The 14,653-nt window shown below is 48.5% G+C and overlaps 2 protein-coding genes across 11 annotated transcripts in view; one reads left to right on the plus strand and one right to left on the minus strand.

Annotated features, from left to right (window-relative positions):
• The window catches only part of ACSS2 (acyl-CoA synthetase short chain family member 2), a 50,629-nt gene extending 41,300 nt beyond the window's left edge, over positions 1-9,329 (plus strand). For 3 of the 5 annotated variants that reach the window (XM_060284374.2, XM_060284372.2, XM_060284373.2), the window contains 10 exons: positions 1,568-1,705; positions 3,031-3,201; positions 3,510-3,643; positions 3,841-3,973; positions 4,055-4,111; positions 4,307-4,387; positions 5,520-5,628; positions 7,076-7,144; positions 7,475-7,651; positions 8,235-9,329. In XM_060284374.2, the coding sequence (XP_060140357.1) occupies positions 1,568-1,705; positions 3,031-3,201; positions 3,510-3,643; positions 3,841-3,973; positions 4,055-4,111; positions 4,307-4,387; positions 5,520-5,628; positions 7,076-7,144; positions 7,475-7,651; positions 8,235-8,461 (1,296 nt within the window). In that variant the 3' untranslated portion in view covers positions 8,462-9,329. The remainder of the gene's footprint in view (positions 1-1,567; positions 1,706-3,030; positions 3,202-3,509; positions 3,644-3,840; positions 3,974-4,054; positions 4,112-4,306; positions 4,388-5,519; positions 5,629-7,075; positions 7,145-7,474; positions 7,652-8,234) is intronic. The other 2 variants (XM_030830802.3, XM_030830803.3) reach the window with 1 other exon arrangement.
• The window catches only part of GSS (glutathione synthetase), a 106,969-nt gene that overhangs the window by 64,128 nt on the left and 28,188 nt on the right, over positions 1-14,653 (minus strand). For 5 of the 6 annotated variants that reach the window (XR_009558945.1, XM_030830807.2, XM_030830810.2 and 2 more), the window contains 3 exons: positions 13,467-13,661; positions 12,899-12,980; positions 11,232-11,421 (listed from right to left, as the gene is read on the minus strand). Coding sequence is in view for 5 of the 6 variants with exons in the window: in XM_030830807.2 (XP_030686667.2) it covers positions 11,232-11,421; positions 12,899-12,980; positions 13,467-13,661 (467 nt within the window). In the remaining variant the exon portion in view is untranslated. Of the gene's footprint in view, positions 1-9,783; positions 10,343-11,231; positions 11,422-12,898; positions 12,981-13,466; positions 13,662-14,653 lie in introns of those variants that run through there. The other variant, XM_030830818.2, reaches the window with a different exon arrangement.

Below are 14,653 nucleotides of genomic sequence, written 5' to 3' on the forward strand. Positions count from 1 at the left end.
AGCTGAAGCAAACCCCCAGTAGTTCCCATCATCACATTCTTATTTCACCTCCCAGAGGAGTTCAGCGGAACTGAAATAACTTCTCACCTTCATTACATTCATCAGTCTTCCCTACACCCCAGGACAATCCAAGGCTTCATGTTTACTAGGTAATACGGTTCTCTTCTGAGGTTCCCCAAATCCTGTGACTATTAGGGCAAGAATGACTATCCTCATTTTAAAAATGAGTGACTTGAGGTAGAGTGGCTTACCCAAGGTCATATACAGCTAGGAAGTGGCAGAACTGGGAATCTAAATCCAGTGCAACTTTTGGACAAATTCAGGGAACACACTTCACTCAGGAAAGAGTAGAAGACCATTTTTTTCAAACAGGTGATATAACTGGGAAAGTAAAGCAGTTTCAAAGAGAGTTTAGAAAAATGTCAGGATGACAGATCCAGAAGTAGTTATCAAACACATGCCAGTATAGGGGGACATCCCTCTACTGGGAGAAATTCACCTTGGTCCTTTTCCACCAACTTAAGACAAGGTTTCCTGCTGAATGGAACCTCAAGCAAGTGTCTTTATGAGAAACCCATTGGTACCAGTGGTGTAAAGGCAGGAGCAGAGTTGGGGTAGGAACCTCCAGATGTGGATGATGTCTAGACATGCAGAAAAAGATGCTTGGACTAAGATCTGTTGACTTCTTTTGCTACTAACTAATGGGGCCAGGTGCCCGCCTTACCTGTGGCTCTGACTAATTCTGCATTTCTGAATTGTGTGGTGTCCACATTCCTGCTGATGAGCCAGTAGTCCCATAAGTACATACGTGTGTATGTAGGCTTGTGTTTGCGTATTCACTCATCCAACAAAATTTACTGAGTGCCTTTTGAGTTCTAGGCATTTTACTAGGTGTTGGGGATTTGGTGGGAGGGGTGGGAAAGACAGACATGCCACTGCACTCATAGAGGTTACTATCTACTTGGGGAGACAGTAATCAAGCAAAATAAAGTAACAGCTAAATAAAATAACTGGAAATATGTGCTGTGTGGGAAAGAAATAAGGTGCTGTGATCAAGAATAATAGCAGGGGTGGGAATTCCCTGGTGGTCTAGTGGTTAAGACTCCCCACTTTCACTGCTAAGGGCCGGGGTTCGATCCCTGGTCAGGGAACTAAGATCCCATAAGCTGCACTGCGTGGCCAAAAAAAAAAAAAAAAAAAGAATAATAGCAGGGGTGAGGGTGGGGATGGGAACCTATCAGATACTGTTCAGGGAAAGCCTTTCCAAGAAGGTGACATTTAAGCTAGGAATTGAAGAATGAGAAAGGACCAGCTGAGGGGCCCTCCTTAGCCTGAGGCCGGGTGAGAGTAGCTCTGGAGCAGGGTGCTGGAAGTACCAAAGAAGCCTCCTGTTCCACTTCTATTCTCTCTGCCCAATTCCACCCTTGCAGGGCCCTTCCTCCCTCCCAGGACCCCCGTCTGCCAGTCCCACCCTGCCCCTCCAGGTGCTAAGTAGGGGTGTCTTTTACACCCAGCTTGAGCTGTTCACAGTTCCTCCCTGCCCATTCCTGTCTTCTTCCCCCTGCAGATCTCCTGGAATGAGGGGGTTGACATGTGGTGGCATGAACTCATGCAAGAGGCAGGGGATGAGTGTGAGCCTGAGTGGTGTGATGCTGAAGACCCACTCTTCATCCTATATACTAGTGGCTCCACAGGCAAACCCAAGGCAAGTGTGTGTGTGTGTGTGTGTGTGTGTGTGTGTGTACACATACACTGTGTAGGTGTGAGAAGTGAGTTTCTGAGGAAGCATGTAATGACATGAATTTTACTGTACAACCCTGAGTTTCAGAAATGTCATGTTAGGGACGTCCCTGGTGGTCCAGTGGTAAAGAATTCGCTTTTCAATGCAGGGTACGTGGGTTCGAACTAAGATCCCACATGCCACGGGGCAACTAAGACCGCATGCCACAACTACTGAGCTCGCATGCCTCAACTAGAACCCTTGTGCTGCAACCAGAGCCCTCGTGCTGCAACCTACAGAGCCCACGTGCTCTGGAACTCATGCACCACAGCTAGACAGAAGCCCACGTGCCACAATGAAAGATCCTGCATGCCTCAATGAAGATCCCACATGTCGCAACTAAGACCCGATGCAGACAGAAAGTAAAATAAATAAATAATAAATCTTAAAAAAAAAAGAAATGGCATGTTACCTTTTCTAAATCAAATTGACATAAATCCTCAATCACTGATGGTAAGGCCCAGGGTGAGACATTCAGGTGGAAGCTTTCATGGTGCCCAGAAAAGGAGGAAAGGATCAATCCATGTGGCTGACATCTATGTTCCCTGCCCATACCCACATCGTTTGGTTGAAGAAAAGCTGCCTGTAAAGTCGAGGCCCAGAGTAGGCACAGGGATCACTCTTGGCCTTCTAGACTACAGCTCTTAGAGTTCAGTCCCTTCCACTTGCCACACTATTAACATCTAGTACCTCCCAGGGCACAGTGTGGGAGCTGGAAACAAAACTCTGACTCGTCTGTTGACTTAAAAGATATGTCACTCTACCATCCACTCACCCATCCATAAATTATTCTCTCCACATGCTTTGCATATTCCTCAGTGGACCTTTAGAGACACAATTTGGGCCTCTCTTTCCTAGGGATGGTGTATTGATGGAGTAAGCAAAGAAGATTATCTTTTTTTTTTCCACTCACACTGTGTCAACATATAATTGAGTGTGTGTGCACAAACACACAATAGAGACACTATTAGATGTGAGTGTACTAGAACTGTTCATGTATGTGAGAGTAATGTGGGTGGTTCAGAAATACCATCTTAGGGTGTGGGTGTGAATGATGGACTGACTATAAATACATGTGGGGTGTGAGATGGGAACATGCAAAGAGGGTGGAAGAGAGATGGATGCTGTGAGAGGGATGCTGTCAGGACCAGAATCCCTGAGAAGGCTTTTCCTCTAGTTCTGTCCAGCCTATTTGGTAGTCAGTGGGGGTGAGCCCAAGTCCCCAACCTGAGGCCCTGTTTTCTTCCCAGGGTGTGGTACACACAGTTGGGGGCTACATGCTCTATGTGGCCACAACCTTCAAGTATGTGTTTGACTTCCATGCGGAGGATGTGTTCTGGTGCACAGCAGACATTGGCTGGATCACTGGCCATTCCTATGTCACCTATGGGCCACTGGCCAACGGTGCCACCAGTGTTTTGGTAAGCAGGGTGCTGGGACTCAGGGCTACTTGGTTTATTTAGGGGATGGACAAGATGATCCTGGGTGACAACCTCCCAAAGCCACTTGGTCTAGAGGCAGAGGAACTTATACAATGACCTGTTTCCTGGAGAAAGAGGAGTTCTTAGGGGGTTGTATATCCTGACTGGGAAGGTCTCTTGGCTTGTCTGGTAAGGGAGTGAAGCCATGGATTTGTCAGAAAGGGCAAAACGCTGAGCCTGAGGGGATGGCAGGGGAATGGAGGGACTATTGAGAAGGACCCAAAATGACCAGCCATTACTGGGGTCAGTTTGAGGGGATTCCCACATACCCGGACATGAGCCGCCTATGGAGTATTGTGGACAAGTACAAGGTGACCAAGTTCTACACAGCACCTACAGCTATCCGCCTGCTCATGAAGTTTGGAGATGAGCCTGTTACCAGGTGAGACCCCTTCCCAACGGCTGCCCCATAGGTGTCCCTCAGAGCTGGTGCTGGCCTTTCGTGCACAGTCTTTTCCATTCCATTGTTCTAACACCCTGGCTTGGAATAGGGGAGGGGGCAGGAGAAGAGCCTGTGCATGTCTTCCTGGCTCCCAGTGGTGCTCAGAGCCTTCCTTTCTCCCCATTCCCCTGCCCAAGGCATAGCCGGGCATCCTTACAGGTGCTAGGCACAGTGGGCGAACCCATCAACCCTGAGGCCTGGCTGTGGTACCACCGGGTGGTAGGTGCCCAGCGCTGCCCCATTGTGGACACCTTCTGGCAGACAGAGACAGTGAGTAAGGGGTTCAGAAGGCTGGGGTTCAGGGACAGTGTGGGAAGACTGACTCAAACCCCTGATCTCTGACTTCTACAGGGTGGCCATATGCTGACCCCTCTCCCTGGTGCCACACCCATGAAGCCTGGTTCTGCTGTGAGTGAGGCTCCCTTGGCTGGTCCTGGGCTGGGCAGAAGTAGAGTCTTGGGGCATTTGGCCTAGGTAGAGAGTGGGGGACTGGACTGATATGTGTGAGGAATTTGGGGCTCTGGGGCTCCTTAGGAGAGGTAGAGAGTTGAGTCAGAGTTGCCTCATTCCTCTCTGTGGGTCCTGTCTCCTGTTTGCTTCTAGACCTTCCCATTCTTTGGTGTAGCTCCTGCAGTCCTGAATGAGTCTGGGGAAGAGTTGGAAGGTGAAGCTGAAGGTTATCTGGTGAGATCCTGGCCCTTGCTCAGTGAGGAGGAGGCACGGGGGAGGGTCCACAAAGGGGTACTGGACTCTCCTTTAGAGCTTAGAACCTAATCTTTCCCGGTAGCTGCTTTTGGCTAAAGCTCCATGGTTGAGGGTTTATCATCTGCAGAGAGACCCTAGGGGGGAATCCTTCTGGATACTTTGCCTGCCTCTCTGCCTTTTGGCCCACAAAGTTCTTAAGGGCTCTGCTCAAAGATACCTGATGGTGCCTTTTCGGGTCTGGAAGACATCGTGGAAAATCATATAGGCTCCAGAGTCAACCTGCCTGGGTTCAAATCCTGGCTCTGCCTCTTCTGTGACCTTAGTTAAGTTACCCAACCCCTCTGAACCTAAATGTTCTCACTTGTAAAACAGGGTTATAATAGTACCTGTGTCTCCTGTGGTTGCTGGATTGATTAGATAATCCATGTGAAGGTTTTACTTAGCACAGAACCTAACAGTTAGTGCTTGATAAATGTTAGCTGTTGTTGTGATTGTTTTATTAACAGTTGTGGGGAGATCATCAGCCCCCACCCTCCACCTCACTTCATTTTTATTAAGAGCAAGTTAGTAACAAGGGCAAGACTTGAATCCAGGTCTTCTGACTCTTAGCCTAGAATTTCATCCATCCTGTCAATCTGCTGCCACAGGATATTATTGATTGGGGCAATGATTACTTACTTATGTGTGGGTTCCACATTTTTATATAACTGTTTCATTTGCATCAAACTGGACTGGCATCCCTGAGGGATTACCTAAAAGGAGACTCAAATTTACTAAATGCTTATTACTAACAGAACATTGTGCCAGGCAGCTTCCACATACTATTAATTTAATCCTCACAATAACTTTGGGAGGTAGAGATTATTTTCTCTAATTTACAGATAAGGATCCTGAAGTTCAGAGAGATAACATTACCTACCTGGGGTCACACAGCTAGTAAGTGGCAGAGCTGGGATTCCAAGCCTGGATTGTCTATCTCCAAAGCCTGTACTTTGTCCTACTTCTCAGGAATGGCATTCAGGCTGTTTCTCCTAGGGTTTGACAAAGCTGTAATTGTCTTCCTGTAAGACAGTGTAGCAGATGTTACCACTGTGTCTTCCTCACTTTCCAGGTGTTCAAGCAGCCCTGGCCAGGGATCATGCGCACAGTCTATGGGAACCATGAACGCTTTGAGACCACCTACTTTAAGAAGTTTCCCGGGTACTATGTGACAGGAGATGGTGAGCCTTGGCTATCCCCTTCCCAAACCTCCCACCGAGATACGTACTGTCCCCTTTCATTTCCAAGAAGACTTGGTTAGGGATGTGTCTTATGTATCAGTGTCTAATATTCAGTCAGAACTACAGAGAAGATTATAAGAACGAGTGTTGCAGGAAGGCACTCAGCATGGTGCCATCTGAGATTTGATGTATGAGGGAAGAAGTTCTTATTTCCCTTGCTGCTAGGCTGAAAGAGATGGGGCATATGGCAGTATGTATTACTATGTCATGTGTATCCTCATGTCTGGAGCCTATGTTTGCCCATGTGTCCACCCACCAATCCATTCTTCCATAAATATTTATTGACCACCTACTATGTCCATGTACTTATCTAAGCACAGTACAGCTCTCATGGGGCTTACATTCAAGTAAGGGGAGACAGGCAAATAATTCAGCAAATAAATACTGCAGGGATGGCCACCATAGATGGGATGGTGAGAGGTTTCTCTGAAGTGACCAGAGACCTGAAGGGTGAGAAGGAGGCAGGCATGGGAAAATCTGGAGTAAGAATGAATGTTCTGTACCAGTGAGACACAAGCTTAGAATGTCTGAGGAACAGACTGAAGCTTGTGTAGCTGGAATGTAGTGAGCAAGGGGAAGAATTTCATATCAAGTTGGAGAGGGAGATAAGATAGGGCCTCGTGAGCCATGGTGAGGAGTTTGGATTTTATCCAGTGTACAGTGGGAGACCATCAGGGGTTTTAAGCAGAGAAGTGATAAGAATTTATTTATTATTTAATAACTTTGCTTGTTTTATGGAGAATAGACTTCAGGTCAGTATGTTAGTTATCTATTGCCATGGAACAAATTACCCTCAAACCTGGCAGCTTAAAACAACAAATATTGTATTATCTCATACAGTTTCTGAGGACCAGGAATCTGTGAGTGGCTTAGCTGGTGGTTGTCATTCAGTTTCTCGTGGGTTGCAGTCAACCTGTGGTCGGGGCTGTAGTCGTCTGAAGGTTTGACTGAGCCTGGAAGACACACGTCCAAGCTCACTCAAGTGGCTTTTGGCAGGAACCTTCAGTTCTTTGCCACATGGACCTTTCCATAGGGCTACTCATGACAGCTGGCTTCCCCCAGAGCAAGTAATCTGAGAGAATGCAACCAACACAGAAGCCACAGTCTTCTATAATCTAATCTCAGAAATGACATCCTATCATTTCTGCCAAACTCGACTGATCACAAGACAAACCCTAGTACACTGAGAAAGAGGACTACACAGGGGTATGAATACCAGGAAGTAGAGATCAGTGTGGCCATCTTGGAGCCTGCTACCACAGCAGGCAAGAGCAGAAGCAGGAAGACTTGTTAGGAGGCTATTGCTGTGGGTGTAGCAGTTTGGTAATGTGGATCTTCTATCCTACTGTGGGGTACTTATTATGTTGCACATTTCTTCTCTTCCCAGGCTGCCGGCGGGATCAGGATGGCTATTACTGGATCACTGGCAGGATTGATGACATGCTGAACGTATCTGGTGAGGGCCAGGGACCATTTTCCCTTCTTATTTACCCTGCTTTCCCAGCAACTCCCAGCCAAAGCCTTCTGAGAGAGCCAGGATATCCTTTGGCCAGACCATGCCTGGAGTACAGCAAGCATTCAGTTCTGGACCCAGGTTTTGGAAGAAGAGTGATAAACATTGAAATGTACCTGGAGGAGTGGAACCAGGATGGTGGGACAACTGAAGTATGTCCTATGAGGAATGAATGAAAGGCCTTCCCCATTTGACCAGACCAGGACTGCCTTACTGGGACAGATGGAACAGGGGCTGGGATCTCTCTCATGGCACTTCCTTTCCCTTGACAAGGACACCTGCTGAGCACGGCAGAGGTAGAGTCAGCACTTGTGGAACATGAGGCTGTCGCAGAGGCAGCCGTGGTTGGCCACCCTCATCCTGTGAAGGGCGAATGCCTCTACTGTTTTGTCACCCTGTGCGATGGCCACACCTTCAGCTCCACCCTCACTGAGGAGCTCAAGAAACAGAGTAAGGAGCTTCCCTGGGCAGGGATTTCCAGGTCTGTCCTGATGGCCCAGGTTGCTGGGGAAGGGCTATAGTGAGCTGCTTCTCAAACCACAAACAGACCCCAGGGGGCCTTAGGGGCTAACTACCCTCTTCCCACCCAGTCTCTACTAGGTTAATAATGATTGACATTTATAGAATTCTTTCTCTGTGCCACCACTGAGCTAAGTGCTTTAAATGCATTAATCTATTTAATCTCTATAATCACCTCCATGAAATAGATCCTATTGTTGCTCTCACTTTAAAGATGAAGAAATTGAGGCTCAGAGAAGTTAAATCTCTTGTCCAAGGCCATACTGCTGGTAAAGCGGAATTTCAACTCTAGCAGGCTGATTCTAGAGCTTGAGTTCCATGAAGGTGAATTAATATAAAATGAGAGTGTAAAGAGACAATGTGTTAAAAGAGAGAAAGACAGAAATGAGCCTGAGAATGATTGTGGGCAAAACCTTGAAGAGGAAATAGGTTGGAAACAAAGCCATCTCTGCCTTGGTTTTGGGCAGCCTGGCTAAGGGTACTGAAAAAATGCATAATGATTTGTTGGTTACAGTTAGAGAAAAGATTGGCCCCATTGCCACACCGGATTACATCCAGAATGCACCCAGCTTGCCTAAAACCCGCTCAGGTATGTCCAGAGGCCTTGAGGGATTGGGACTGGATTTGCCAAGGCCCAGTGGTGGTGGAGTGTGTGTGGATGGAAGTGTTCGGCAGGGCTGGAATGGGTCAGTGTTGTCACCAGGTAACCAGAAGCCTGTGGTCCCCCAGGGAAAATCATGAGGCGGGTGCTTCGGAAGATCGCTCAGAATGACCACGACCTGGGGGATGTGTCCACCGTGGCTGACCCATCCGTCATCACCCAGCTCTTCAACCACCGTTGCCTGACCATCCAGTGAACAGGACCCTGCCCATTACCCAGGATTCCCCCTGCTTGGCTTTCCAAAGTTTTGCCCACCCTCCCTGCCCCCATCCAGGAGTACTCAGGGCCTGTGCTGACCCACACCACCTCCCCGACGAGCTGTCTGGAACTGAGGACTAGCTTTGCCTCTGGGTGCAGGCAACTTCCTGCGACCACCAGGCAGATGGGACAGGGCCCAGGTCAACCTCAGGCTGCTGTGCCCCTAGACTGCAAAGAGCCATTAGCGCCCAGAACAGCGACCTGAAGGTCATATCTCAAACCCAAGTTAAGTGTTCAGTGGGCAAGTGAGGGCATAGACTGAAGCAGGGAAGCAACTCTGTAATGCTATGTCAGCTGTCTCAGGAAGCATCAGTACTTATTTTGGGCATGCACTTGCCCTTAGAAATGCCTGTTTGTGAGTCCTGGAACAATTGATTATTATTTTTTAAACACTTTGCTGCTTCTGTTATGGGTCTGAATTCCCTTTTGTGCTAGATGGCTTGTCTGCCATTTGTTCCAGAGGCTGTGCAGGCAGGCTCAGTTTCCAGAGGGTTTTCAGATCATTTGTGTCTTAGCAGGAGTAAATGTGTTATGTTCCTAGGACCAGAGGAGCTTGATTTTCTTGTCCTCTTTTCCCACCCTCCCCTGAACAGAGTCTTGCCCATGGGAGACTCTCAGATGAAGCTCTCTTTTCTTGCCTGTTGTACTCAAGCGCTGTGGTTGTAGGAATAAAGTCTGTGACCTCAAGAAGGTGGTGACTTGCTTTCTTGGTTATCTTACAGGCTGTGTACTTGCTAGCTGTTATGACTTGTGTGGGGAAGGGGAGTGGTTTTCCTCAGGAATACCCCAATATTCACCTTCTAGAACTTTTGGTTTAGGCAGAGCTAGGCAGGGCTTCCAGGCCCTTTGACAAGCTCCTGAGCTAATCAGGAAAGCAAATGAAGCAGGATTACAACTGTGATGTCCCATCATGGTTGCCTTCCCTCCTGGGCTCCTGCTAGAGACCTTCTCTCTTCCCTATGATCCTGTGGGAGCATTAGTGAGTGACTAAGGATTGAAATTTCAGGGTCCTATCCATAGGGTCAGGAGCTAGGGAGACTCTGATTACAGCCAAGTTACTTCCCCTGCTCCAGTCTACCTGAAGTGGCCCGACTCGGATTATAGCTTCTCCCTCCCCTAAATGTACAAACCAAGGAATCACAGAATCAACAAAGTAGTTTTATTTAAGGCAGAGGTGGGAAAAGGCTGTGCCCCTCTACCCTTTTCCTCCTACCCCTCAGTCCTCTCCCAAGTCAGACACTGGAACTTGCTGGAAAGGCTGACAATGGGCTAACAGGAGGGTGGCAGTGTTATGGTCCCTTACCTCAGATCAGCTTCTTTTCAGCTGTACCCACACCCTGAGGATTTAGGGGCCTCTAGATTGCACCTAAGGGAAACACAGCTTTTCTGGTTCTCAGATGGGAAAGCTGTGGGGAAGGTACCCAGCTGACCCTTCCATGAAGACCCTGGAAATCTCTAGAAGAGATCAACCTTCCCAAGGTAAGGGGAGGGCAGCCCCTCAGGAGGGCTAGGAGAGGAATGATAAGTACAAAGGATAGAAGGTCTTTCGAGTAAAGTCTGGGCAGGCCTCGCTGTGTCCTCACACAGGGTATGGGTTGTCTAGGACTGCCACTCCTGCTGCCACACCACCATCAGCATGCTCAATGGCTTTGGTTCGAAGCAGATGTCCCACGTGCTTGTTCATCACAAGTGTCTTTCCCTGCCTATAGAAACGGGAGCAGGAGACACACAACTCCATCACCTGGACTCAGCCCTCAAACCCAAGACCTTCACTCGTCCCAGCTGAGCTGTACGTGGGTGACTGACTACACCTGAGAAAGTGCTAGGATTTTTGAATCAGATTTGGGTTTGCATCCTAGCTTGGATATTATTAGCTCTGTGTCTTTGAGCAAGTTACTCAGCCTTTCTAAATATCAATTTCCTCAGCTTAAAATAGGGATAATACCTCTCACTTTGCAAGATGGTCACGAGGAATGAATAAAGCAGGAACAGCACTTAGCATGATGCCAGGCTCACATTTCATGTTCTGTAGCTGTAAATTTCCTTCCTACCTCTCAAAATGGCTGTGGTGGGGGTGGGGTGGGGGGCTGGGGAGGAAATTGCCAGCAGAGATGCTGTAAGGAGAGTGCTTGGAGGGGAAGATAATAGAGAGGGCAGGCTCTGGTGGGGAGCATGGTAGGATCTGGAATTCCTTCCTTGCGCTGATCGTGGTGTGAATATTTTGCAGGAAGTGGTATGAGGGACCAGGAACTGTTCCTTACAAATTCCCCAGTCTTCCTCTTCCTGATTCTTTAGTGCTCAAATCCAAACCCAGGGGCCACTCAGCTTTTCAAAGCCACTGAGTATCCTCTAGCTGGCCCATCCCACCTTTTCCCAGAATCCCCAGTGGCCTGGGACTGGACCCAAATTCTTTCCTTCCCTGGGGTTTCCCAGTCCAGGGTTATTTTCTCACCCATCTTGATACTACTTGGAATTTCCTTTATAGTTTCAAAGCACTTCTCATCTGGGCTTCATTTGATAGCCTTGTGAGGTGGGCAGATCTTGGATCCTTGGCCTCATTTACTAGATAAGGAAACACACTGCTTGGCTCACCTGACATAGACCCCGAAGATGCCCAGCTCTGAAATGCATTGGACCACTTGGGCAGGGCTGCCAGGTCGTAGTAGACAATTCCCAAAAGGTTCAGGTTCTATCTTCTCCATGAGGATGTAGGAGGCTCTCTCCTCACTGTCCTTCAGCCGCTCCAGGGCCTGTACCATCTCCTCCCCGTATAGGTTGTTACCTGCAATTCCACTAAGCAGTCACCCTGGACCCTCTCCCCACCTTCTCCACCCTATGCTCCCACTTCTAGGGCCACGTGGGCAAGTCAGGAACCTCAGTTCCTGACACCAGCTCAGTGAACCCGGGGCAGGCCTGGCTTCCAAGGAAGAAATGTCACCTTAACAGGAGAGCTCTTACACAAGCGAACATACCTTCCACCACACCATCCTGCCCTGGTTCTCTTCGTATCTGTTTATGGCTGTTCCTTCTCAGCCTTCCTGACTGGCTCCTGCCCGTCTTAAATATTGGGGTTTCCAAGGAATCAGTCCTTCACCCTGTTCTCTCCTCCACGTATATACTTTTTTTTTCAGGGAGATCTCTTCCAAGGCTTCATCTATATCCTATAACTTGTTTACTCCCAAATCTCTAACTAAAGCTCCCTGCTCTAGACATCACAGATATCCCATGGGCTCCCAAAATAAACTCAACATGTCCGAACAGAACTCATTACTTCTGCCTGACTCTGCTTCTCCTGGAACTTCCTACCCTCAATCAAGTGAAAGGCATTCTTGAGTCATTTAACTCCTCTCTCTCCATTACCTGTCATGAACTTGGACATGTCTCTTCAGTTTGTACTCCACACTGTCATAAGCCCTAGCCCAGCCTTCTACATTGCTCTCTGGACAACTATACCCGTCTCCTCTATGGTCTCTCTGCCACCAGTGTCTCCCTACATTCCAGGACACACTCTACCATGGCTGAAACATGGATCCTAGATCAATCATGTGTCCCTTCCCTCCTTAAAACTTTCTATTGGCTTCCCGCTACCCTTAGGATAAAATCCAATTTCCTACATATATTCAACATCCTTTATAATCAGGTCCCAAACCATCTTTTCCAACCCAAATCCCTGCCTTCTCTCACCTCCCACACTGCACTCCAGCCTGACCAGTTACTCATTAATCTCCAAACATATCACACTTTCACGGACCAGTGCCTATGCCCGAGGTTGCTTCTTCTGTATGGAATACTCTTCCCCCTTTTCCACCTGGGAAACTGGTACCTAACCCTTAAGGCCAAGATCAAAAACCATCTCCTCTGGGTCAGGAGACAGACATGATCCCTGCCCTCAAGGAGTTCAAATTAAGCAGGAAGATATCCAACCTCCTGATATGCCCCCATCCTGGTTCCCCACAATTCACCCTCAGGCACCTCAGACTACACTTGCCCAAACCCTCCAGTGCTGGTTAATCACATTCCCTTGTGCACGGGCATTTCTGCAGTGTAGTGGTTATCACGTTCGCCTCACACATTCCCTTGTGCTCCACTGCACTTGACCAAAGGGTCTCCTGGGACACTGTCCAAGGTGGGGACATGTGTCAGTTCCTCTTGTATCCCCCACAGCCTGGGACCATGCCCATAGCAAGTGCAGATCAGCACTGGTAACAGCCTGCTGGCCCCCTTTCACTGAGCAGCCCTGCAAAGAGGGAACCACCTACCTCCACCCTCTCTCTGGGGCTTTAGCACGAAGCAGCTAGGGGCAGCAATGGCCTCAGTGATAGCCTGGTCCCCTTCTTCACCCTGGCAGGAGGCAAGAAAGCAGTCACTAGCAGTCTTGGGCCAAAGAGGCAGGAGCCAAGGTCCTGCTGGTTGTGTAGAGCAGCATCAGAGGAAGAGCAGGAGGAGGAAGAGCCATAAGCCCCTTTAGGCTGGATGCTACTATCTGGATATGACCCCAGCAAGCCCCCTGTAGCAGTGAGTACAGTGACAACAAGCTTTCTTGGGCAACAGTTCAGGAGCAGCAAGAGGTCTGGAAAACAGGTACAGATATTCCTCAGTTCTTGCTGTCTACCTCAGCCCCTTCCCCTGGTTACCATCCCCATCTCCACCTTTGCTGTGGGAGCTTACAATGGATTCCAGCCCTCCTTCCCAGGGCTCTAGGGGTTTTCTCAGAGCATCACTGACCCAAGTCCAGCCCAGTGCCAGTTCCAGCCTCTGCAACACATTGGGCTCTGGGTCCCTGATACCTAGGGGGCCTGTGGTGGGAGAAGCGGGCTGTCCACGCACCATGTCCAGTGAGTAGAGGCCAGCAAAGGTGGCACGGAGGCGGGCCACGGCCTCAGGCTGGCCGGGGAGCAACACCTCCAGCATGCCTGATCTGCTCAGCTCCTGTTGCACCTTCTTAGTCCCAGCCAGCTGCGTGGCAATGTCCGGGCACTTCACAGCACATGACCTCTCCAGCAGCAGCCGTGCTCCCCAGTTCTGCAGAGAGAAGAAACCAAAAGGAATTCTACTTTATTTTACTTTGGCTGGCCTTTAATGAGCATCCTTCAGGTGCCAGGTATCCTCACATTCATTATCTCCCAGGGTCATTGCAACATCCTTGTGAGGCAGGTACGGCCCCTCCTATTATGCAGGATTCTTGCCCTTATGGAGCTTATGGTCTAGCACAATGACACATGACTATAATTAAAAGGGAAAATGACAAAAGGTGAAAAGGTGTAGAACAGTTGATGAAGAGGTTTGAAAGGGGTGGGACACTTGTTTATGAGCTCAGCTTCCTACTGTACTACAGATAAAATACAAACTCCTTACCACGGCCTATAAGATCCTGTAAGGATCTGCTTCTTGTCTCCTTTTCAACCTCATTCCATGCCATCCCTCCACCTCACTCCCACCTTGCAGCCCCACAGGTTTGTCAATCCTCAAACACAAATGTCATTTCCACCTCAGGGCCTTTGCATTTGCTGCATTTCCCTCTGCCTGGAATTCTTGTCATTTTGGCTTTTCTGATGGATGGCTGGATCCCTCTCATCCTTAAATCTTGGCTCAAAGTCATCTTCTCAAACCACCCTATTTAATGTGGGTTTCCCCATAATTCTCTGTGTTTTCACCCTGTTGTTTCAAAGAGTTTCCCCCAGCTAGAAAAAACCATTTTTTCTACTTTTGTTTACTTTCTGATGACCATCTTCCTGACCAAACTGTGAGCTCCATAAGGACCCTTATCTGTCTTATTTCCTGTTGTATCCCTAGTGTCTAACACAGTGCCTGAAGCTTTGTAGGTGCTCAATAAATATTTGTTATTGTTGTTTAATGAGGTGAAATTGAGTGGACAGGTAGAGTCTGACAGGTGAGACTCAACAGGGAAGAGGTATTAAGGTTAACAAAATAATATGAGCGAAGGTCTGCTGGTGAGTAATCACAGGATGAGTAGTCTGGTGGGCCAGGAGTTTAGGGTGTGAGAGGCAGGAAAA

Source organism: Globicephala melas, chromosome 15 (assembly GCF_963455315.2).
Source record: "Globicephala melas chromosome 15, mGloMel1.2, whole genome shotgun sequence".
Taxonomy (NCBI): domain Eukaryota; kingdom Metazoa; phylum Chordata; class Mammalia; order Artiodactyla; family Delphinidae; genus Globicephala; species Globicephala melas.